General features: G+C 51.2%; 3 protein-coding genes across 5 annotated transcripts in view; 2 read left to right on the top strand and 1 right to left on the bottom strand.

The window, feature by feature from the left end:
- Positions 1–6,623, top strand: part of Cib4 (calcium and integrin binding family member 4) — a 51,993-nt gene extending 45,370 nt beyond the window's left edge. Inside the window, exons 5-7 of one of the 3 annotated variants that reach the window (XM_058578428.1) lie at positions 3,887–3,996; positions 4,814–4,902; positions 6,456–6,579. In XM_058578428.1, coding sequence (XP_058434411.1) covers positions 3,887–3,996; positions 4,814–4,902; positions 6,456–6,486 — 230 coding nt within the window. In that variant the 3' untranslated portion in view covers positions 6,487–6,579. Of the gene's footprint in view, positions 1–3,886; positions 4,903–6,455 lie in introns of all 3 variants that reach the window. The other 2 variants (XR_009226556.1, XM_046441427.2) reach the window with 2 other exon arrangements.
- Positions 1–24,989, top strand: part of Otof (otoferlin) — a 197,738-nt gene that overhangs the window by 84,885 nt on the left and 87,864 nt on the right. Inside the window, exon 2 of the mRNA XM_058578424.1 lies at positions 3,887–3,996. The gene's annotated coding sequence lies outside the window, so the exon portion shown is untranslated. The remainder of the gene's footprint in view (positions 1–3,886; positions 3,997–24,989) is intronic.
- Positions 8,465–24,613, bottom strand: Cimip2c (ciliary microtubule inner protein 2C). The gene is made up of 4 exons (XM_046441426.1): positions 24,540–24,613; positions 11,758–12,031; positions 10,458–10,570; positions 8,465–8,609 (listed from the first exon to the last, which is right to left on the bottom strand). The coding sequence occupies exons 1-4, from the start codon at positions 24,611–24,613 to the stop codon at positions 8,465–8,467; spliced, it is 606 nt and encodes a 201-aa protein (XP_046297382.1).

Genomic DNA, 24,989 nt, shown 5'->3' with positions numbered 1-24,989 from the left:
CATCACCTTGGCCAAATCTATTGGTTGCGAGCAAGTCAAGTCCTCACCCATGCAAAATAGAGGTGTGGAGCATGGGTGGCTAGGGACACTGGAGTTTGTCCAAGCAGTATAGAACCCGGGGAGAAATGAAGCCCCTCAGGGGCTAGGATATAGCTGGGAATCAGCCACTTTTTCCTCGCTGTGGCTGCCTGGTCTCTCTCATCTTATGCTCTCTAAGAACTTCCTCTTTCTCAGATCTGATTTTTATGCCTCTGTGCCCGAGAGCCAAAAGTGATTACCCCCAACCCCATGTGGCCTGTGGGCTCCTCAGCATCTGTTTCCTCCTCCATTTTCTCAGCAGGTGCTGATTGGCTTAGCCAAATCAATGATCTGCTGCCCTGGGCTGGGAAACAAAACTTGCTCCCCTATATCCAAAAAGAAACAGAGACGTGAACAAACATGGCCCCAGAAGTTGGCTGCTTGGGTTGGGGACTCTTCTCAGCAATGGTAAAGTATATGCTGGGCAGATGTCCTAAAAGACGTCTGCTCTGCTGTCTTTCCAAGGTTTCCAGAACCAACCAAACAAAATCCCCAAACCCCTCAGGGGCTATAGGAGCAGCAGGACATCTCCAGATTTCCAGCACGGGGGCTGTACCATGGTCAGCTCTGAATCAAGGAGAGCTGCATGACCGGGTCAGGTCAAGGATCAGACACCACACTGCCCTCCTGTGTCCCTGTGACTTCTCCAGCTGTCTCCAGGTTTCCCTCCCCGTGGAGCCCAAACAGGAAAACAAAAAGCTCAACACCTCCATGCAAATCGGCTTGCAAATAGATGCCAGGGGACTCATAGACGCCAGGCTGCATCAGAGGCACCCGGACAAATCTCTTTGGATTCAGAAGATTTGTGGCTTCACAAGCTGTCAGCGAGATTAGAAATGGAACTCGTGAATCCCTGTACCTCATGCCTGGCACATGGGGACTGCTCAGTAAGTCCAGGTGGTCTTGCTCTACAGTGAAGAAAGAAGAAAATGAATAACAAGAAGGAAGAGATGGCAAAGACAGAAGTAGGGGATGATCATAGTCAGAGTCACGGTGATGATTCATAGCAAAAGTCCAAGGCCTAACTCAATACTCTCACTCCTGGTAACTCTGGGTGTAGCCCGTGGTCTAGCAGCATTGGCACTAGCAGAAAACCTGTTTGAAATGCAGATCCTTGGATTCTGCCCACACCCACTGAATCAGAATCTGCATTTTTAGCAAGATCCCATGAGATTCTTTTGCACCTGAAAGTCTTAAGAAGCACTGCTTTAGCTCAGTGATTCTCAAACTTGGCTGCACATTAGAATCACCTGGGAGTTAAACAGAATAGAACAAAACAAAAAAACAGGTGCTTGGGCCCCAGCTCCAGAGATTTGATGTAATGGTATTTGAGTACTTCCTGGTGTTTCTAGTATGCAGCAGAGTTTGAGAGTTATTGCTCAGTCTGCTACAACATCAGTGTTACATTCAGTCACTCTTCACACTGCTCGTGTTTTGAAAAACAAAAAAAGCCTGAAATCAGGCATTCCAGAGTTGGGGCGATGATTCCAGGTGGCAATCAGGGACCCAGGCTCCTTTAACCTTCCTAATCTTTCAAAAGTATGGGACCACAGTCCTCATGATCACAGAATGGCTTCTCTGCCATTTTATCTTCATTCTAGGCAGGAAGAAAAGGGGACGAGAGAAGGGATAAGAACAAAATGTGCATTCAAATACACGGGTGAATCCATTTTCCTTTCACAAGCTAAGAACCCCACCCAGAAACTTCGATTTATATTTCATTGGCCAGAACAATGTCACATGGCCACCCATAGCAGCAAGGAAACCCGGAAAGTGACATATTTTAAGCTGAACATAGTATCATCTGGAATAACATTTCTGTTAGTAAGAAGACAGGGGGGGGGGGCAAAATTGGTCAAGAATTCAGCAAGAAATTGCACCTCCCTGGATCTTACCTCCTGGCCTCCAGTTTTTGCTTTGAGGAACATTCTAGCCTCCAGCTGATAATCCCCCATCTCTCCACACTGCGGGGAGATTTTACACATTTCAGAGACCAATACCCCAACCACAACCTTCTGCTCCAATCAGCATAGTCCCCACCAGTTGTGGATTCCCCTTGGGCAAAGCAGTAGTGGCAGATCTTTCCACATCTTTCTAAACCTGACACAGCCACAGAATGCTGGTGATTGGGAGAGACAAGGGAGGAAAGCCCAGTTCTCCTGGGAATAGCAGTGAATGCATGTCCCCCTCAGCCAATGGGCCAATTTTAATAACAATACCTTGTCCATTGCAAAGAGCAAGAATTACAGAGACATTAGGATGATGGCAAGAGTCTTTTGGAGGGACATGACGGCTGAGCCCTGACTCCACCAGATTCCTAAGCATCCTGCTGTTGGTGTTTCCCAAGAGAAAGTCTCCACCTCCTCCTGAGTGGTCCAACGCTGCAGCTCCTAAGGCTGCTGGGGTGGCATGGGCTGGGACCTGGCCAGTGGCCCAGAGCTTCCCGCCTCTAGCCCTTTCCCAGGCTGCTCTGCCCTTGCACCCCCAAAGGAGAGGAACTGTCCAGGACTACATTTGCTCCAGCAAATTATTCTGTTTCCAGATGGCTTGGGACCAAAGCCATGTCATTTGCTGCAGTCTCTGCATATAGGAGCTGGGCCAGCAGGATGCCTGGGGACACTGCGGGGTCTCAAGAAGAGAATTCGGAGTTTCTTGCCAGTGGTGCAGTGTCACTGCGGCTGTGGCTGCCTCCAGGTCCCTCTGCCTTTTTCACCTGCTCTGAGCCATTTCCTGTGGTGGACGATGCAAAACTGTGAGCAGAGAATCTCCACGAACCACTCGAACCACTCGGGCCTCAGTCTCCAATTCTTGGGGCTGATAAACATCCGGCCAGGGAAAAGGCACTGCTTAAGGAGCCACGGGTCAGTTGTGCCCTCCACACCTACATTCTACCTTCGGAAACAGAGATGGTGACTCTGCCATTGAAGGACCCTGTGGCACCAGCAAACTCTGGACATCAAGTCTTCTAATAGCCCAGTATATGCCTATCTAGCTCCTGTTCTTCAAGGTGGGACATTACACAGTCCCTAAGGTTTGTATTTTTAGTGCTGAATAATCAGCAAGTGATGTCGAATTGAGTCCTTACGGTACAAGCATTGTCTTCTGTGTTGAGCACCATCTGTGTTCCAGACCCCATGCCAGGTGGATGTGTCTCCTTATTTAATCTTTGCAGCAACTTGGGAGGTACTACTATTATTCCCTTTTTCAGATGGGGAAACTGAGGCTCTGATAATGAATTAGGATTAGATTTGGTGGTCAATGACAGGAAACCCTAAGCAGATCTAGTTTAAATAGGATAGCTTCTAAAACCACTGGGAGCAGATGAGGGGTGAGTTCACAGGTAAAGCACTTGCCTAACATACACAAGGCTCTGAGTTCTGAGATGAAGATCTCCATAGCACGTGGTTGACTCAGGACTAGCTGAGTTTGAATCCCACCTTTCCACTTTATGGCAGTGTGAACAAACCATATGATACCTTCATGCCTCAGTCTCCACTTATATAAAATAAGACTAATAAAAGGTTGATTGTGAAGATTCAGTGACTTAAAATAGGTCAAGTTCTTGGTACAGACTTGAGCGTGTATTATGCACTCAATCAATGACTGTTATTTTTGCCACGTTACTTAATACTTAATTTGTCTATAGCCTGCCCATCTGGTCATGCCTTGCCCTGTGGGCCTGCCCAGGTCCCCCCCGTCTGAGGTAGTTGGGCCCTGCTCAGCTTCCCAGAGGCTGATGGGATTCTGTGTCTTGGGCTCTGGGACTCAAGGCCCACAACTCCCATCACCACCTACCTCCTCTTTGCAGATTTTAATGAGAACGGCTTCATCGATGAGGAGGACCTGCAGAGGATTGTGCTACGACTGCTGAACAGCGATGACGTGTCTGAGGACATGCTGATGGACCTTGCACACCACGTGTGTACTCGAGAGCTGAAGGGCAGGGCCTGGGTGCCTTGTGGTTCAAAGCCCTTGGGTATCAGACCACCCACTTGGGAGGAGACCCAAGGCTGAGCCTCAAGCAGATTGGCACACTGGCCTTTGGACCACTTATTCCCTGGTGGCTGCCACAGGGGTGGGCCGCACAAGGTGCCTTGAGGAGTGGGCACATAGGTGGAAGCAACTACCTCCCAACTGTTTATCCTTCCCCCGAGTCTCTTCCATGGTCCCCAGAGCAATGTGCTTGACCCTCCAGTTCGGGGCCTCCCACCCACATGGGTTCCTGCAGGCAGATAGACCAAGAGCAGCTGGACACATAACAACATCCCCTCCCCACCTCGTCCCAGAGCCACACCATGTCCAGATGTCCTAGAGTGACTGTGAAAACCTTCCAGTGTTTCTGGTCTGAATGGGAACTAGAAGGAAAGAGACAGCATCACCACCACCTTCCCACCTGACTGAGCCCCTAACAGTGCAGGGCCCCTGCCTGTGACCAGGCGATGGGGCAGGTGGGAGGAACCCCTGCCCTCACTATCAAGATGGTGCTGGAGAATCTTCCTAGGAGTGAGAGTCAGCCCCTGAGATCTTGGATCCTTAGGGCACACTGCCTTGTTTCTCGGGGGGTCGGGTAAGGGGTGAGAACCGGCCTCACAGGTGGGACAGGGCCCCAGGAGATGAGTGTAAGCACCTGGCAGAGATCCTGGCATATGCTGTCCCTTGCATGGGCATTTCTCTCCTCCCCCCGCGCCCCGCCTCATTGTCACCAGGCTCCCCTCAGCCTCCTTCCCCTGGCCAGGTCCTGAGTGAGTCAGACCTGGACAATGACAACATGCTGTCCTTCTCAGAGTTTGAACACGCAATGTTCAAGTCTCCAGATTTCATGAAGTAAGGAGTTCTGGAGGGGGAGGGGTTCCCAGCATGGTGGGTGGGGGAGGGCTCAGGAAGGGCCCCCAGTCTCCCCTTGGCCAGTGGAGCATCTCAGTCTCCCCAAGGAGTCACGAGTTTCCAAGGCACTTTGCAGATTCTTCCAGAATTATTAAGCTGCAGCTTCTGAGAAATTAGGCAACCCCGGGGGACCTGAAACCCAGAGGGGAGGACTGGATTCCAGGGCTTTGCAAATGATGGGAGTGGTCCAACCTCAGAAGTCCCCGGGCGGCCAGCACACCTTCTCCCAAGAGCCACTGCGCTCCAGGACTGACCTGGGAGCTTGCCTTTGCCATAGTTACCCTGTGGTCGCAGGAAGGTGGGGATTTGTACAGGAAAGTGAAGGTGCTGCTGGAAGATGCTCATAGAAGAAGAGAAACTTAATGAGATAAGCAACCAATTCCACTTCCGAGACGAGAGCAGGAAGGAGACTTAATGGCCTTGTTTGGTCCGGATCCCCTGAAGATGGCTGGCCATTTCCGTACTTCCCTGGCTGTGTTTTCCAGTCCTTTGGGGATCCTTCAGTTACAGGAAGTGCACTCCCTCTAGAGGCAGCCCAAGTTGGGATGAAAGAGCCCTTATAGGGATGTTGAGGTAGCATCAGTTGAGCATGTCTTCTACGTCTGCCCCTGTTCTGCCCGCTGGTCTCATAAGCTAGGAGATTCTGATAGAAGGGAAGAATGCCCACTCAAGAATAGAGGGGCTGGGGTTGTGGCTCAGGGGTAGAGCGCTTGCCTAGCACATGCGAGAACCTGGGTTCCATCCTCAGCACCACATAAAAATCAATCAATAAAATAAAGGTATAAAAAATTATTAAAAAAAATAATAATAGAGAGCTGGGCCTCATAGAGCACCTGGACAGGAGCCCCCCAATAACTGCTCCTCCACCTCTCCCCAGGCATCTCTGCTTCTGACCTCACTCCTCTGCCAATGAGCAACCTCTGCTTTTTCAGACAGGAGACCTTCAATGGCCTCCCTACAGTGGCCAGGTTTCTCTCTCTTTGGTTTTGAATGACTTTCAGTGACTCCTCAGTGATCTCTCTCAGCTCTAACTCTGAATTTCCAGAGAGAGGGAGTTGGATTGGCCCAGTTGAATCAGGTGGTCTTCTCTGCTTCCATATACCCGGATGGGGGCCAGAGTTCCCCATTCCAACATGGCAGCCAGAGGGCTTGTAGCTTGGGTGGACCCTAGAGATACACACTTGGGGGCCACTCCAGTCAAAGGTAATTCTTCTTCCTCCACTACACAAAATTGGACCTGGCATCGGTCTGCCTTGTATTTCTCTTTGAGTCAATCCCATTTCTTTCCACTGGTTCCAGCACCATCAGGTTCTAAAACTTTTTGCATTCTAGTGTTGCTAAAAGAATCTTAAAGAAGTTTCATTTGGGCCATTAACCAGAGAAAGGGACATGAGAGGTGGGCTAGGGAGGACTCCAGGACCAAAGAGAGCCCCGAGTTGGAGGGCCCTTTAGAACCCCAGGCTCCAGATGAGCCTCTGGATTCTTCCTTTCAGCTCCTTTCGGATTCACTTCTGGGGATATTGATGTGCCACAAACTCCTGATCCAGCAGCCTCTCGGAGACCCCTGGAACCCACCCCTCCAGGCACTGAGATCTGACTTAAAACATGACTTTGGCCTCCTCCCGAATATTATTTTCTAAATAAAGCAAAGGAAAACCCTTTCTTTAGCCCATTAATCCATTGCTTTTTGAACACAGGGTCAGACACAAGAACGTGGCATTCAGAACTGCTCGTTCTAAGGCTTCAGTTTGCCAACGACGCCGAGCAAGCTGGGATGGCAATCTTTTGAGGCCAGGGTTCAAATCTCATGTCAGGACAGGGGACCAGGCCAAGTGGGATGAAGTTCATTAAGAAAGAATTTGTCCTTTTGTCCCTTTGCTGGACTTCTCCACCCAGCATCTCCCAGAGCAGAGTGGCATAGAGATGTGCACATAGCTGTCATTCCAGCTGGCGCCTGGCTTCCTTGTCCTCATCCCATGAAGAAGACATCTTGGCCCCACTTGGCAACCCCAGGCCCTTGGGATAAGACCACGTGTGACCAGAAACCAGGGTTTATTTGCTTTGCTATTCAGCCAAGTGCTGGGATGGATTTGGCCACTCCAGAGACACTTGGGGGCTCAGCTGGTCAGGGACTTTGGGACACAGAAGCAGCCCCTGTGGGGACTTCAGGGTCATCAGATACCCACCTGATAGGCACGTGGATTTTCCTTATTTGTCCTGTCCTTGGGAAGGTGGTTAACTCTGGCTACAGAGGAAAGGCTGTTTCACCCTCACGTGCCCTTGAACCCTGCTGTAGTCCCTTTGCCTCTGGGTCCTGACTTCCTCATTCAGGGGCAACAGGGCCTCTCAATCCAATCCAGAAGGTGGAACTTTGGGGAAGCCCTGCAGTGTGGTTGCACTCCTGAGTCCAGCCCTAAAGCCTGTCTACTGAGACTTTGTCACCCGTGTCCTGCTCCCTGCAGGAGACTCCAGGAGGTGTGAAAAAGCAACCTAGTGAAAGGAGATACTCCAGGCGTTCCAAGGCCACCCGGACACCCAGTCCAGGGCAGGGCAGGTAGAGGGTTCCTGAAATAGCATCCTTGAAGAGTAGCTTAGTCCTGGGTCACTCTCTCCCACTCCCTTCTAGAAATGGCCTCAGGGTAGATGCCAAATCAGCTTGTCTCTGTCAGTCCAGGCAGAATGCAAGAAGTAACTGCCTCAAGCACCTTCTTCTCTAAGGTGATGCTCCTCCACAGTGTCCTTCAGGGTCCCAAAGTCTGCCCCTCAGTCTCCATATAGGTCAGAAGTAGAGCATATAGTAGAAAAACCAGGGCTCAGGCATCAAACAGACCTGGGTTCAAATCCTGGTTGGATCCCTTCTTCACTGTGTGTGCTTGGGCAACTTTCTCAACATCTCTGGACAATGTCTTCATCAGTGAACTGAGGTGAAGAACATCTTCCTCACAAGTTACCACATGAGTCAAACAGTGCTGAGCCAGGGCTCCCTAGAGAATTCCTTCCCACCTCACACTCAGTGTAATTGTTCTGGGGCCACTTTTTCTTATGGATAGCATGCCTTTATTTCACTTATTTATTTTTATGTGGTGCTGAGGATCGAACCCAGTGCCTCACGTATGCGAGGCGAGCGCTCTACCACTGAGCCACATCCCCAGCCCAACTTTGCCCTCATTTTCAGATGTGCGTTTCGGCTTCCTTGATTACACCAGTAGAAACACAAAGGAGGTCTATGTATCTGAGTGACCTGCCACTAAGGTTTGGGTGCCCTTTCCCCTTTGGTTCTACCTGCCCCAGGATGCAGCTGGGCACTGCTGATCCTGGGTTTGAGCTGAATTTTCCATAGACTCTTAATACACCTTGTAGAGTGACCCTCGGGGCACTTTCCCATCGTGGTGAAATGCCCCTAGGACCCAGGGGAGAAGTGCATGGGATAGTCGTGGCGAAAGATTTTATTCCAAGCAAGCCAAGCTAGTCAGGCTGAGGCTGCAGGGGTCAGCCACTGGTATTATGATCTGTACTCAAAGTAGCAGTCCCTCCTCTGCCGCTCTTGTGCAGACACCCGCTTCCCCAATGGGTAGGTCTGGTAGGTCCTCAGGTTCTCAGGGGAGTTTCTTAAAAGGTACCACTTCTTCTTTGGGCTCAGAGGAGGCCTGGATGTGAGGAAGGAGTTGGAGTCAGGCAGTGTGGCCAGGAGGGAGGGTGAAGAAGGCCCAACAGGCCATGCCCACCATCAGCCCGGGCTGGCCCTGCTGGCTGCTCATTGGTTTAATCTGATGAGTCACCCTGACTTGAGAGGAAAGTGATTCGTGTTTACATAGTAGTACAGTGGTTAAGAATGAGGACGTGGGTGTCAGACAGAACTGACATGGATTCTGACCCTATCTCCTGCTGGAAATGGACCACTATTGGTATCACCTCTTAGCTTTTTTTTGAGGAGTAAACCAGCTACTGCATACAAAACACCTAACATAACTCTGGACAAGAAGAAAATCCTCTACAAGTGTTACAAGAAGTAATGATGGTGATGGTGACAGTGACGATGATGGTGATGGTGGTTGTGGTGGTGGTGGTGGTGGTGACAGTGATGGTGGTGGTGGTGACAGTGATGGTGGTGGTGGTGGTGATAGTGATGGTGGTGGTGGTTGTGGTGGTGGTGATGGGAATGGAATTCCAGAGGGGAGAGACTTGCCCCAGGCAAGAGAACTGACCCCAAACCCTCATGCTCAAACACCTGTTGATCATCTGCCCTGAGCATGGAACCATCAGCAGCACAGGCTGCCGGCACTTTAGAAAAGAAAGAGAGCTGGGCTTTTACCAGCTCCCTGCAGCTTCAGGAGGGGCACATCCTGGAAAGAAGGTCCCAAGAGGCAACCTGTCCTCAGGACAGGCTCACTCTCTCCAAGGACTCACGGACCCAGAGCTATCCCAGGCAGTGGAGATGGTCAATCCAGAGTCTAGAGTTGGCCACAGGAGGAACAGTTGCCTTTCAAACCTGGCCTTCAGCTAGCCAGGCCATCCAGCCACAAGGCTCCAAGGCAGTCATTGAGTCTCAGGTTCCCTGTTTATAAAATAGACCCATCTACCCGACAGGCACTTCCAGAGGCAGACAAAGTCGTGTCTCTAAAAATCCATTAAGCTGTATGGAAACAGCTGTGGCTTTATCTGAAACAAGGTAGCGAGGGCTGGGGCTCCTGGTAGGGTCAGCACGGTTTGGAATCCTCAAATCTCTCCACTGACCTCCTGACGTTGTCCCTCCCCAAAGAGTCGGGCTGTGAGGGGCGGGGAAGGAACGGGCTGGGAGGCTAGCGAGGCATCAACCACCCTCCCACCTCTACCACAGGACATGACGGTGTGGCCTTGTCATCCAGTGCCTGTGTGGCAGGAGGGAGCCTGGATCAGCTAGCAGGGCGGAGTGCTGGCCTTAGGAGGAAAGCCGCCCTCCCAGGTCAAAGCAGATGTGGAGGATGGGCTGTGAGAAACTTCTATATTTTGTTGGATGCCCAACTGAACTTTCAAGATATTTCCAAGTCCCAAGTGAGGGAATTGTTCTCCAGCCCCGCCCAGAACAAACCCAGTCTGGGCGGAGCTGGGGACGGATTCCTCATTTATTGAAGTGCCCTCCGCGTCCGCCAGAGGGCAGCAGCTCCCTGCCGCTCCACATTTGGACCGGTGAAGCTGCAAAGTTGGCCTTGCCAGAGAAAGAGTCCCCAAAGATGAGTGAGGGTGCTTCTAAACTCCCCGTGCATCTGATCGGGATGGCACTTTTCCTGGTTCTGCCCATTCAGGTTCCTGGCATCCCTCCTAAGGCTGCAGAAGCCAGGACTCCCTTGCTCTGAAGCTGCCACTTTGCACTGCAGGCACTTTAAGGCAAGGTTGTAAACGCAGGTCTCAGCCAAAGTGCTTCAAAACCCTGGGTGGGAGCAGGTGCCAGTGGGGGGGGGGGGGGGGGTGTTTGTTCAAGATGTGTCAGCGTGGATGGGGAAAGAGCAGCCACTCACAGGTCTGTAGGGATGGGGTACCGTTCCTGCTCCCTCACAGGTAGTACAAAGTAGGGGACCCGAGGCACCGTGCCGGTCTTGTCTAGGTAGTACTTCCGCTGCTGCTGTGCCAACTGCAGCCCGACCAAGGAAAAGATGACAGATTGTTAGTGACTTTAGGCACATGCCAGGCTGTACCTAGGCAGACGCAAAGCAGTCTCCTCTAATGTCCTTGGGGGAGTCTCCAAAGCTCCTGGAGTCCCACCACAACTGCTAACCTGCTGATATCCTCTCTGAGCCTCAGTTCTTTGTCCATCTAATGGGGATAATGACACACACACAGAGAGACCACTTTTGCTGCAGAGAGTAGACAAGGACCAGCTAAGATAAGGTATGAAACCCCAGGTGAGCAGGGGCATGCACACCTGCTGTCCACACCAGCAGCATAAGCTTCTCTTCCTCCCTCTCCTCCCCTCCTAGACAGGGCATGTTCTGTTGTGTGAGCCAGGATGGAGGGAAGGGCTGTCACAGACTCACTGAGATGGCCCCATGGCTCTTCAGAGTTTGAGGGCATCTCATCATCCTGCCACTGAGGAAGCTGCCTTATCCCTACAAATCCCTTGCCCTGGCACCAGGTGGCACCTGTGTCCTTGCAATCCATCTGGGAGGGACATTTGTAACAGAAAGTGATGCAGAGAGTAGCATTCTGGGAACAGCACCGAATAAGCCCACACCCCACCAAGGGGTCAAGTCCAGCTCAGGCCCCCTGGGCCCTACTGGGATGGCTTCCAGAGCCACAAGGAGCAGGACAAGAGCAATGGGGGTGTTGGGGACTCTGCTTCTTCCTCCTCTCCTCCCCCTAAGTAGTTTGGTATGGCTTGGGGCTCACCTTCAGAGGACCTGGGGACAGGGGAGGTGCACTGGGCACAGGGTCCAGGTGGGTATATCAGTAGACTGGACCAGGGTAGGGAGTTTCAGAGGGGCCTTTGCTCATGTATTTTCATCCTGTGGGTGAATCTTAGGCCTTTTGTTTCAGTGAGCAGGGGTTCATACGGCCGGGTACTACAAGGGACAGATGTCAGGTCAGGAACACCTCCGGAGGACCCAGCTCCAGTGGCAGTGGGAATGAGCAGGAACAGGATCCACAGGAGCCCCTGGGTGGTGGAGGTCAGGGAATCAGAGTCCGGAGGCCCCCCTCACTCCCCCTTCCCAAAATCCCAGGTTCCCTGCTGGCTCAGGGGCTCTGAGAAAGTAAATCAACATGCCCCAGCCCTGCCATTGTCCCTCCCCAACAGGGGCAGCAGGTACGAGGGCAGTTCACCTGGTAGAAGTGAGCAAGCTCTCTGGATCGGTAGGCGTCCAGGTTGAAGCGATTGTAGCTGGGCAAGTTCAGGGAGCGGTCCCAGGTTTTCCAGCGGTCAATCAGCACCAGATTGGGGTTGGGGGAGAAGAGGGTGGGGAAGTGGCCACCACTGCTGAGGGGAGAGCCGCTCTTATCCATGGCTGCATTGCGGTGGTCCTGGAAGTACTTGAGGGTGATGGTACCGTAGGGAGCGCCGAAGGAGAAGTCAACACCAGGGACATGGCCTCGGTACCTACAGTAGCAGTGGGGGAGGGGGAGATGCAGATCAGCAAAGAGCTCCCAAAGGCCCCGAAGACCTGAGGGGTCTAGCGGCCCCTCTGGTGTTGGGAGGGCTCCTGAGGTGCACTGACCAGTTCAGGCCAAGTGGACAGGAACCTGGGACTCTTCCTTTGCACCAAGGTCTCTGGGTGGGCATCTTCTACACTAGGGGCCTATCCAGGGACCAGAACACCCTTGCTGCCCCTCATTCAGCTTGTAGGCAAATCACTGTCCCTCAGTGGGCCTCCGTTTCAGCCTGAAGATGTGGGGGACCTCCTTCAGCCTCGACATGCAGTAGTCATCTCATTATAGAGTTGAGAGACAATAGGAAGCTACTGGGGGTACAGCTGATGAAATGTCACAGGTGTTAGATTTGTGATAGCTGAGGCCTGGGATCGAATGTCCCCAACACCTCGGCTTCACATGGTGCTATTCATATGGCCTGGAGGCCTTGAGCACACTTCTGGAGTGCCAACCGTCCCCGAGGAGCTCCATCACCCTCTGCCACCACGGAAGCCCAGTGAGAAGGACAGGAGATAAGTGGAGGCCCTTGGGGACACAGGCTCTCTCAAGACCCTTGGTTAAATGAAGCTCACATGGAGAGGGAGAGTCAGCAATGTCCAGAGTGTGGGCAGCGACACTTGGCAGACACCAGAAGGATGCCTTTCCACTCAGCACAACCCTCAGGCTCCCGTTGAGCTCCCCGCCCTCTGAACCTGGCTTTCCCCCATGATGCCATTGAAACTGTTCCTGACAGTGACCTTGTAGCTTCTGATCTGGGGACATTCTTTATCATCCTGGGCCTTCCTGCAGCCGTGGGCATGGCTGACCTCTCCTTTCTGGAAACACCCCTCTTGGTCATTTTCTCTTCGTCTCCACCCACACCCCGGTGGTTCCTTCCTGGTCGCCTCATGATCCTTGTGTTCTACTTACCTTTTAAGTGCCTCGTTCCTGGGATCTGTCCTGGTGATGGCACCCATGGCCTTAACCACCACCACGTCACACCTCACCCACATTTCCAACCTGGGGTCTCCTCTAGCTCAGACTGCTATCCACTAGACCTTCCCTGGACATCCCCCAGGAGGATCTCCCACCTCCATCTTCCCCAACAGTCTGGCCCATCTCTGAAGAGTCCCTCCTCACTGGCCAGGTCAGAAACACAGGCATCCATCTCCTCATGTCCAGGTGGTAACCAGGTCCTGTGGCTCCACCCGAGCCCAGCCTCATCACCCCTCATCTGGACTCTGGCTCTCTATTTCCTAACCGCATGCCCAACCCTACCACTCCCCACCCCAGTCCATTTTCTATATTTTGATCAGATTGAACTTTCCAAAGTCACATACTTAGCAAAGCATCTGAGGCTGTCTGGGATCTGACCTTTGCTTACCTCTCCAGTCTCAGCAGCCACCCTACACCCCAGTCCTAAGGAGTCACGGGATTCTCTAGCTCACTTGCTCTCTCTCTTCTTCCTGGTCTCTTCTCATGACCTAGGTCCTTCCTGTGTGCCTTCTGCCACCAGGACTTGAATTCTGTCTTCTCCATCCATCTCAACCCCTTTTCTTTTAAGACTTCCAAACATAACTTCTAAGGATTGCCACCTCTCCTAGATCTGGGTGGCATCCATTCCTTTTGCACCCTGAAGTCCCTCTTTGAGCGGCATCTCTCTGTGCTGCTACTGCCTCTTTACATCTCCTTGTGTCCCCCACTAGACAGTGAGCATCTCAGGGCCAGAGCTTGCTTGTGTTTTACTCGTCCAGGTAACACAGGGTCTCAGTACCAGGTCTGGCACATGGTATGTGGGTAGGAAATTGCTTATTAAACAAATAAAGAGGAGTGGATGGCATGCCTGTGGTACCTGTGATGTCCACAGTTGGACTTAAATGAACACCAAAGACTACTGCTCATGCTCTGGGGACCTCTAGCACATGTCCTAAGACCCTCATCCATGAAACTCGACATCCTCCCTTCTCTCATTCCAGTGTCCTAATCACCTGCACAACACTCCCAGGGAAGCCCAGGAGTGCTGGGAGCCAGCTCTGCCCCCTCTGCTGTGACATCTCAGGTACTCATTGAGCCCCGAGGGCTTGGAGGTTGGATCCTCAGTACCTCTGGGGGCTGCCTTGGGTATCAGTCTCCTCACTGAAAGGGAGGGTGTTGGCCTAGAATTAGGTGGGAATGTGTGGTTTCTTTCTTTGAGTCTTCAGGAAAAAGAAGAAAGTTAAGCAGAGGGACTACTGAAGATTTCTCCGCCATTGTCTGCTGTAGGCAAAATATCGAGGGCCCTCCTGCTTCCTGGTGCTACCGGCTCCCTGCTGCCAGCCTCATGGCCTCGCCCCATCCTCTCTCCTCACATTCCTTGACTTCATGGGCATGCTCCCCTGGACACCATGACCCCACTGGTCCTAAAGCTTTCCCACCTCAGAGCCCTTCCTGCCAATGGCCATACCTCATTCTGATGTGGGAAGATGGGGAGTTGGGAGTTCTTGTTGCCCCGCCCCATGAGCCTGCATGGTCACCTCTGTCACTTCCAGGAGACTCTGTCCAGAGGTTCCCCCCTTGGGTATCTGTAGCCCACCTCCCCTGCTGTCCCCTCACTCCAGGCTTCTCTCTCTCTTTTTCCCTCTTTCCTCTCTTTTATCTCCCTCTTTCTTGCCCCCCTTCTCAAAATAGAGTCTCACCATGTTACCTAGGCTGGTCTCAAACTCATGGGCTCAAGCAAGCCTCCTGCCTCAGCCTCTGAGTTGCTGGGACTACAGGCGCACACCACCATATCAGGCCCTCTCTGCCATCTTTAGTGTCTCCTTCTCCCTTGGCTTCCTCCCCTCCGCCTAGAGATGTGTGTGAGCCTTTTTAGATTGCAAAATTCCTCAATACACCTCCTGCCCTCCCACACACTACCCTTTCTCGTTATTTCCTAATCTCTCCACAGAATACCCTGTACCTTCTGCCTTTATTTCTTCAACCCCCTACTCTTTCTTGGCATTCCTTGGTCTGACCTCTGACCCACCACTTATACATGAACCTCCACTTTTTAAATTACAGTCACGTAAGGCCATCCAATGTCCTTGGTTCACATTGTCTCTCTGCAATATTTTCACTAATGTAGAAATTTGTTTGAAAGAAAACATATCCTGAGAAGTAGAAGCAGAGTTCCTGAGAGTGTTTCACGCTGTAATTGAAACTTCCTAGAAATATAGATTCAATAAATTGAGAGGTCAAGGCCAACAGAGACAAGAAGATTCGGCTTCCTTTTATCCTGAGTCCTGGTATGGAGAAAGCTCCAGGCCACCCTTGCTCCTGCATATTGGAGGCAGAGGAACTTCTGAGTGGTGAGGTGAAGGGAGAAAATGGGCCACTTGTAGCCCAATCCTCCTTCCTCCTTTCTCTCAGGAGCAAGGACGCTCCCGACTCCCCGTTATGCCAGAAATTCCACAGGAACAGGCTCCAGCCCTGGATGTCTCAATCTGGGGTTTGGTGCATCTAGGACCCATTCTCTAATATCAGCTCTTCCTCTCTTTTCAGCTGGTTCAGAATACAGAGAATAAAAGAAGAGACACTAGTTGTCAGGTGCTGCCAACCCCCCATAAAAAAAGAAAGCAACATAAAGAGAAAAACGTAGCCCAAGAAGGTCACACCAGCCAAGTGGTCAGCCAGGTGTAATGCCAGGCCTTTCCTAACACGAGAGAACTCAGGAAATGAACACTCACAGGCGCTTCCAGAAAGTAGCGTGCAGTGACTACCCCCTGCCAACCAAGAGGTGCTCAAAAGGAAAAAAAAATCAGTAAATTAATAACTAAGTAATGTGGATCGTCTGTGAGAATGAGGGGTGGTGATCTTCAAACCTATTTGAGAATAGAACTCGGAATAGCAACCAGGTGAGCGCTGCTTGCAGAGCAGAATGGAAATGTTATAAAACCTGTCAAAGTAAAAATAACGTAAGCAACCAAAATTGGGGGGTGGGTGGCGGGAGAAGGGAGTGCACTTACTAAGAATGCCACCAACAGTCAACCCATGACATCAGAAATGGAAACATGTCGCTAAAAATACAGAGCATAATGACTCTCACCCTTTGAAGGCTTTTATGCTCTCTCCCTTTAGGGGGATCTTTTAGGGATTAATATCTCTTATGATGAGTTGACATTGATCTAAGTTCTGCCTATTCTTCCATTTTATTTCAGCTTCTTTCTCTTAAATCCTAGGAAGATTAAATTTCATGCTTTTCATTTTGAAATAACAAATAGGATATGGTCGTATTTTCATAAAATTTGCTTTCATCTACCTCTCCTTCCACTCCTCCATAAGGTCTTTCATCTGAATGCAAACCTAAAGAAAGACGTGGTGTGAAGTCCCTCAATGGTAACCCTGGTGAATTCTGAGTATTTGGACTTAACGGTGATTTTTTTGTTTTCTTCTTTATGTGCAGGTCATTTTTTAAAATGGCATTAAAAGTCACTTTGTTGGGAACTCGCTGTGTGCTGGCATGATGCTAGGTCTGGTAACACTCAGCTTCTATGCTTGCTCAAGGGTTATGGAGTCAAGAGGGGTATGTCCTATGTGCCAAGGCTGTGTCAGTATCAGCAGGACCAGATCCAACCCAAGTCCAACCTAGTTCGAGGCTCTCACACTGTGCCATGCAAAGAGGAAGGCCATTCCCATGGTGGGCAACAGGCCATGGATATTGCTCTACCCCCCCCCCCCCCGCCCCCTGCTCATCTTCTGGTGTTGATGTTGCCCTGGGTCCTCTTTCCTTTTCAGGGATCCACTGTTTCCAGGATAACTCATCCACTTGAGACCTCCCTCACACCAGTGGTGCCCAGATCTATGTCCCAGTCCCCCACAATTCTCCTGGCAATAGATGCACACACTCCATTGCCCACACAGGGCCTTCCCAGCATCGCTGAAACAGCCTGCTTCTCCTCCTTCCCTAGTTAACACCACCCAGCCCACCCTTCACCTAAGCTAGAGACCAGGATTGGGTGGCCCCGCCATCCTCCCCATCCATCACTCTCCACACCCAGGGCTCCTTCCATCTCCCGCAGGTGCCCTTGAAGCATCTTCTTTGCCCTCTCCCATCCCACTGCAGCTGACAGTCTCCAATCTGCTAGTAGGTCTCCTAGGCCAAGATTCGCCCCCGGCAGCCTGCATCCACACTGAGACCAGAGCATCTTCCTCGCCTCTTCTCACCTCCCCATGGGTGCCCCAGGCCCATGCAAAGAGGAAGGCCAGTACTCACAGTCCTGGGGCCCTTGTGCCCCCAGGCCTCCGAGCCTGGCAGGAGTCCCTCTACCTGGAATGCTGTGCACCTGGGCCTTCACCACCACTCAGGAAAAGCTAGCCCTCTCTGCTGCCTTCCCAGACCGTACCCCCATACCTAGCATCTATGCTCAGAAATAGGCTTATCATCCATCCCCAAGTTCACATTCCTGTCCACGTGAGTCCACCTCCTCTGCTAATTTGCATTCTCCCCGATCCTCAGCACCCGGCATATGACAAGTATTCAAGAAATGCTCGCTGGTGGAGGGAGAAGTCCAAAACCCCCAGGTAGCTCTGATCATCCGAGAGCTCGAAGCATCCACCCACAGGGGCGTTGGGCTCCTTGGAAGAAAGAAGCTATAGAAACATGACTTGTTCTTGTGATTCTTCTCTTCGCCACCCCCAAGCTCTCTGCCATGCTCCTCCTCTGCTCCCAGCTTTCCGACCCTCTCTGAATGCCAAGATATTTGCATCCTAATAGAATAGAAGCCCCCTCCTCCGCAGTGCTCCCAAGTTCTGCCTGGTTTTCCTTGCATGTGGCACTCAGTAGGCACATCTTGGCAAGCTAGGTCTATATCCCTTGTATGCACCTGCCTTTGTGTGCCTTAAGCGTGACTCCAGGGCACCTCTGCAGTAGAGCCTTCTACGGCCCTGTTTTAGTGGGTTTGTGGCAGGCCCAGGTAGAAAGGCCAGAAGGAAATGGCATCCAGCAGTCCCATGGCACCATCAGACCTCCTTTTTGACCTCTTCATCTGCTCCAGTCCCTTGATGTGCACCTGAGTCCCTCCATCCACCCGCACACAGGATACAGGAGTCAGGCCCCTGAGCAGTAATCGCATGTGGATTCTAACACCCAATGTGGATTACTGTGTGCACAAGAAACAGTCCCTTCCTGCCTCTTAATAGCATTGGTTGGCACCATAGCTACCATTAAAATTAATTACCACGAGCCATCAGGGATCCCACGAGCAGTCTTATTAACTAATTAACTTGTTACTATTCGGCGTGTCCCCATTCCATGTGCAGTCTCTGCTCCACAACGCCTCCTGCTGCAGACAGTTCTGATGGGAGCCTTCCCCGGAGCACAACCTGTGGGCTCCCCACTGCCTACAAAGTTAAGAACAACTGGGCCAGCTGCCCGGGGAGCCCCGACAGGGGCCTGAGGAGAGGTCTTTCTGGCCTTGTCATCCACTCTCACATGGCAGCTTTTCTGCTCTAGCCAAATAGGCCATTTGCTGCTTTGAAAGCACATCCTGCCGACATTAGCCTGTGCTTTTGCTCACGCCATCCCCTCCGTCCAGAAGCTCTCTGAACACCTCCACTGTAGCCCCATCCATTTTCCAGGTATCTTTCAAATACCCTCCATTCCAGGGAGCCTCTTCTCACCCACCCCACAGCCCCCACCTGTCCTCGCCCATTTGATCATCTTTGCTATTGAGCTTCTCTGAAGTCTCAGTTTACAGTCTATTGTATTTGTAACATTCTGCACCCTTGGGATATTATTTCTTTCTGAATTATAGAGTCCCTGGGGAGAAAGGGCCATGGTTTCCTTCAATCTGCTAACCTGCCATTCCTCAAATGGGAGATGCTCTGTAAATATTTATTAGATCCAGCTGACAAATGGAGTCATGTTTTTAAGGTTTTTCTTCAGGAGAGGAGGGTCCCTGTTACAAAAACCAGGTTTCCCAGGGCTCCCAGCCTTCCTTTCTTAGGGGCTCCCCAATTCCTCCCAGCCATGTGAGAGGCAGCAGTTACTATAATCCCCTCCCACTTCCTTGAACGACTAAGAGATGAATTCCAGGGAGGAGACAGGGACTGGCCTTGGGACAGAGGAGCAGGACAGGGCTGAGGGAACAGCATGGCCTGTGGGCCCTCTGAAAAGAAGGCAGAAGGGTGGACCGAGGCCCCTGTGTGCACAAGGAATAGTTCCTTCCTGAGAACAGGCGGTCCCTGGAGGTCAGGGATGGGACTTGGGGTCCTGCAGGGACAGGACCTGGAAGACAGGTGCAACTTTAGAATTTAGTTTCTGCTCCTGTACTTTGTACTTCTGGGCTAGAATGCGGGCCGGCTCTGCTCTCACAGCTGGGAATGAGAATTGACAGAAAGTAGCTCTCTGATGGGTCTCAGTCAGACCTTGCAGCCTGGGGCTGGAGGCTGCCAAGGAGAATGGGACATGTGGAAGGCCCCACACTGGGGACTCTTTTTTTAGGGGAAGGGTGCTGGAGATTGAACTTAGGGGCACTCAACCACTGAGCCATATCCCCCACCCTATTTTGTATCTTATTTAGAGACAGGATCTCACTGAGTGGCTTAGCACCTCATTTTTGTTAAGGCTGTCTTTGAACTCTCCATTCTCCTGCCTCAGCCTCCCATGCTGCTGGGATTATAGCCATGTGCCACTGTGCCTGGCACTGGGAACCCTTTTTAGAAATGCTTAGAAAACAGGCCCACACCTGCCCCTTCACAAGGTCCTCTGCATTGCAGAGTGCCAATCATCCTTATTCCTGGTAGCATCTTGAAATCACCTGGAAGAATTAAAAAATTCTGATGCCTGGGTGAGTGGGCGATGCCCAAACAATTATATCAGAACCTCTAGATGGTACCTGAGCATGAGTATCCATTAATGCTTCCCAGGAGATCCTAACATCAACATCTGGGCACACAGCCCTGCATCTTCCCGGGTAGACGAGATGGCCTTGGTTTCATACCCAGGACATACTGGCCCAGCACCAAGGCCTGCACTGGAATGGAAGGGGCTTGAGAGATGCTCCTGCCAAAACCTCTTTCCATTGCCCTGCTGGACCCTCACCCCTGAGGGCTGAGGCACGGGCCTGGGGAAATGGCAGAGGCAAGCAATACTGCAGGTGGCTGGCATGAGATCGCACCAGCTTCAAGAGAGTTATTTCTAAATTTTCATGAATGTGTCAAGTCTGTTGTCTAAAAAGTCAGTATCGAAGGGGAAATAGTGGGGAATGATACTGGCCAAATTATACTGTTATATCACATGCATGCACAAATATGTAACAACGAATCCCGCCATTATGTATAATTATAATACACCAATAAATATATGGAGGAAAATTCAATATTAAAAATTAAATCATATAAAGTTACAATTAAACAAATCATTAAAAACAAAGGTAAAATGTGCCCAAAACATCACTTCCTAATCATTTTACACTTTACTACTGTCTGGGCTCTCAAGGTCATTTATGTCTATTATATCTTAGAGTACCAATACAGTGTCCCCTTTATTGGTTGGGGGTACATTCCAAGACCCCCAGAATGCCTGAAACTGCAGGTAGGATTTTGAACTCTCTATATGTACTATGATTTTTCCTGTACATTCATACCTATGATAAAGTTTAATTTACAAAATTAGGCACAGTAAGAGATAAACAACAGTAATGGTAAATAGAATGATTATAACAATATACTGTATTTAGAAGTTAATTCAAACTTGCATTGTTTATTTCTGGAATTTTCCATTCAATATTTTCAGACCACAGTTGACATCCAGTAACCGAGACTTCAGAAAGTGAAACCTCCATGAAGGGAACCACTGTCCCTTATGATGATGTGCAGCTGCACATCACACCAGCTCATTTGGGGACACCATGTTGCTAGCTACACCTTGAAATCAGCCGTGGAGTATTTACACCATATGGGTGAAGGCTTTTTTCCTCCAGAGAAACCCTTATCAGCATACCACAGGGTACTTGTGTCTGCTGTACACAGACTCTGGGCATGGGGCACAACCATCTTTGTAAGTCCACCCTCCTGAGAATCGTGATTATGGAACACACTGGCGTAAGACCCAGCTCAGTGCACGCGTGGGCACCGCTGCCAGTCCAGGAAGATGGAGAGAAGGGCTGGATATGAGTCCTCCTGTCCTCACCCTTGATGAGAGTGGCTGGGTGGGAACTGTAGGCATCAGGGGCAGTAGCAGGCTGAGCATGAATGAACGCACTGAGAGCCCAGGGAGCTTGGTGGGAGGCAGGGAGCCAGGGAAGGTGCCACCCAGGCCTGACCTGCAGGCAGGATGCAGACACTCACTGAGGCTGGTCTCATCCCTTAAAAAACCTTACAGCCCCAGGGACTCTGACCCAAGAGATCCCTGTCCACTGCAGGTTGGCCCCCCAGGCCAGGCATCTTCAGGTACTGCTTCTGGCAAGGTGCCAGGACCTGTGTTGCCCAGAAGCATCAAGGAACAAAATGGAACCTCCTAGTCATCTATCTGAAGACCAGCATCATCGGCATCTCCCACCACTGCCCACCCCCGCCCCCAGCCTAACCACAGGCCTTGAACATCTTGAAATTGCAGAGATCTAAGAATAACAGCTAACAAGTACCAAGTCCCAGGCTTTATGCATATTAACTGATTTAAGGCTCCTTTAATCTGCACACCATTATTATCCCCATGTGACAGGATAGATAACTTGCCTCCGAGTAAGGAGGGTATGGAGTCAGGATTCAAAATAGGCAGGAAGGTTCCAGAGTCTCTCAATGTCTACTCCACTCCCTCCCTGCTAACTGAAGGAAGCAGAATGAGAGGCTGTGGGAGGGATGGGTAGACATTGGGGCAAGCTGGGGTATTTGAAATCACAAAGTCATGGAAGGACAACTTACTTGCTGAATGTCCTTGAGCAAACTGCTCATTCCTCATCTGGGTTGTGAAGAGTTTTTTTTTTTGTTGTTGTTGTTGTTTTTTAATGATTTGTATGAGCTGGGTGTGTAGTTCAGTGGTAGAGCACTTGCCTAGCATGTGCAAGGCCTTGGGCTCAATTCCCAGCACTGCTAAAGAAGAAATAAATAAATAAAAATAAAATAAGGGTTTGTGAAGACCCACACAGTGTTCAGACATAGGGATTCATGGTACTACCACTGGGGACCAGTGACTGGATCCAGCCCACCTTTACCATGACCCGCATAGGGCTCAGGCAAGACCCTCAAGACATCAGGGCCCACATCTGGAACAGGAGGGAGCTGCCTGATCTCTGAGGTCCTCACCAGGCAGAATATTCTCTGCCTCTATGAATAAAATTGCAAAAGGGTTGATTTGAGTGTCAGAAGAAACTGGCTATGCTATAAAATCTGTGATTAATGTTTGAAAAAACACACAAAAATAATAATTATCCAAGTGTGGCTAGGAATCTTGGATCCTTTCATTTAGAGAACAAAATTGCAATAAGTAGCGTTCAGAAACATAAAACAACTGAATGGGGCTCTTTAAGGAGAGCACGTCCCTCCCAGAAAAACCCAGATGAGAAAGCTGAGGACACAGCCTCAGCTGCTCAACCTCTCCCAGGCCAGGCTTGAAGCCATATTTTTGACATGTGTTATCATCATTTCCATATCAATCACAGGACAGAACAAGTGCTCGAGGGACTGCAGACAAGTGGTGGGATGGAGAAGCAGCCTGGGATTTGCTTCTGAAATGTGCAGCTCCCATCCCTTCCGGACAGAGTAGGGAGCCACGAGGCAGGGTTTGCAGGTGCACAGGCCTTGCCACATGGGCAGCAAATGGCCAAGGAGCTGGGCAACAGAAGACCTTCCAACAGAGACTGGGGCCGGGGGGCCTAAGAAAAATAAAATCTCAATGTATAAAACCAAACCTCATAATAAACATTCCAGAATGTGGAGTAAACACCACTAGCCAAGGCAGCAGAGATGGATTTACACTAAATCTTAGGTATTTACATGAGACTGGGAGCCCCTCAAAGGACAGCCCCTTCCTGACTTGTTTGTCTTTGTCTCTCCAGAATCTTTTTTTTAAAGGTGGATACAATATCTTTATTTTATTTTTATATGTGGTGCTGAGGATTGAGCCTAGTGCCTCACATGTGCTAGGCGAGCGCTCTACCATTTGAGCCATAACCCCAGCCCAAAGTCTCTCCAGAATCTTACTGCAACACCTGGTATGCCCAAGGTGAATGTTTCATTGAATTAACAGGCAAATTCTAAGTCCCCTTTTCCAACACCCTTGGCTTGGCTTCTGGAAATGATAAATCAGCTTTGTCTGTGGGAATCAAAATAGCTTTTGAGCTGTCCAAGACCCAGAGAAAGGTCTTGTCCACAGGAGGGCCTAATGAAAGCTAGAGCCCCAGCCCTTGGATACAGCTACGTTTGCATGCACGGTCTCCGGAAATGATGCTAATATGACAAGCCCCTCCATATCTTGTTTATTCAGCTTGAAAATGGGCCAAACTTCATACAAGTTTGTGAGTTTGTTCACTTTGCAGGAGAGAGTATGTGGGTATTTTGTTTTTGTTTTTTTGTCTTTTTCCGCCCATTTGGAGACCCTGTCTGTAGAACTCTCAAGGCATGAATTTCACTCACTCATTCTATACCAGCTTGCTGACACTGGCCAGGTGGCTTCTCTGAATCCAGTCCCAGCCCTCCTTACCCATGCTGACTGAGAGGAAAGATTAGACAATCTTATGTCCTTAGAAGAAGGGAGATCCGGAGCAGAAATCGCACACCTTAGGAGAAAGGGTCAACGAATAGGAGGGAACAATTGGACTTGCATTTTAGATGTTTGGAGCTTGAAAACACTCAAAGGGAGGGTTGGTGCTGCATTTGAAAACGCTAATGGGAAGGCAGCTCTCAGGGCTGGTGCAGGAAGCTCTCAAAGAAAAAATTCTGTGAAGATAAAGTGAGATCACCGAAAGGACCGGCCACAAAGTCAGGTGGATAGTGCACACTACCATCCATCAACTACTGCCCACCCTACCCTGCCAGATTCTGCCAACAGGCACCCACCAAGTCTCCTTCCATCCTTCAGCCCACGAATCCTAATCTTGCCGAATCCTGGGTGCCCGGCACGGTCCTGCTTCTTTCTGGGGGGCTCCTCATGGTCTATGTGTTCCTGACTAGTGCCTGGGGGTCTCCGAACCCTCAAGCTCCCTCGGGACTCCCTCTCCTCTCGCTTACTCAGGCCCTAACTGGCACGAGGTCCGGTTAGCCCAGGCTGGCTCTGCCCTTGCTCTGGGCGACCGACATCCTACTAAGGGAATCTGGAGAGCCCGCTGCTGCTCACACCCGCCCGCTGCCCGCTCTCACAGCCCGCACCCCCAGGAGGGCCCCCGAGCCGAGGGGAAGATCCGCGCCGCTGGGTGTCTTCAGACCCCGGAGGCGCGAGGGGCGGAGTTTGCGGACCCGGGAGGGGGCGTGCCGAAGGGGCGGGGGCGGGGCGCGGGACTCGGTGCTGCCGGCGCGCTGCGGCTTACCCGGGCATGAGGCTGGGGGGCACGAAGGCGGCATTGAACTCGGTCAGTAAGGTGCCGGCGCTGCGGGAAGCCATGGTGGGTGCGGTGAGCGCGCGGCTAGCCCCGGCGCTTCGGCTCGTGCCCGGCGGTAAACAGCCCGCGGGTCACCCGGCAACTGAGCGCCTGGCAACGCGAGTCTGGCCCCAGCGACCCTCGCATTCCGGGACACTGGGTCCTTCTCGCTGTTCCCTCCCTGGAGCAGCCCCCACGGGGCGCTCCCCAAAGGTGCCGCCCCGGAGCGCCCTGTCTCTATTTGCTTTGCTCTGACCGCCTCAAAAACCGAGCTTGCCCTCAAGCCTCAGTTTTCACATCCATGAAAGGGCTCAGCTGCCAAATGGAGGTGGAAATGCCAAATGGAGATGTTGTCCCAAGTGCCCTATCTAGTGGTGACTGGTTTGGAACGCTATGGTG

Source organism: Marmota monax, unplaced genomic scaffold (assembly GCF_021218885.2).
Source record: "Marmota monax isolate L192 unplaced genomic scaffold, Marmota_monax_Labrador192_F-V1.1 WCK01_AAM20220418_F8-fsc00010, whole genome shotgun sequence".
In the NCBI taxonomy this organism is placed as follows: Eukaryota; Metazoa; Chordata; class Mammalia; order Rodentia; family Sciuridae; genus Marmota; species Marmota monax.
The sequence above is the reverse complement of the archived record's forward strand: the minus strand, read 5'-3'. Positions and strand labels throughout refer to the sequence as shown.

Bases quoted from the DNA above. Each gene is read 5' to 3' on its own strand.
- Cimip2c (XM_046441426.1), bottom strand. From the start codon at position 24,613: ATGGCTTCCCGCAGCGCCGGCACCTTACTGACCGAGTTCAATGCCGCC. The intron at 12,032-24,539 runs GTAAGCCGCAGC...CTGCTACTGTAG, and splicing joins CCCCCCAGCCTCATGCCCGG to GTACCGAGGCCATGTCCCTG. The intron at 8,610-10,457 runs GTGAGTGGCTGC...CCTCACATCCAG, and splicing joins TACCCCATCCCTACAGACCT to GCCTCCTCTGAGCCCAAAGA.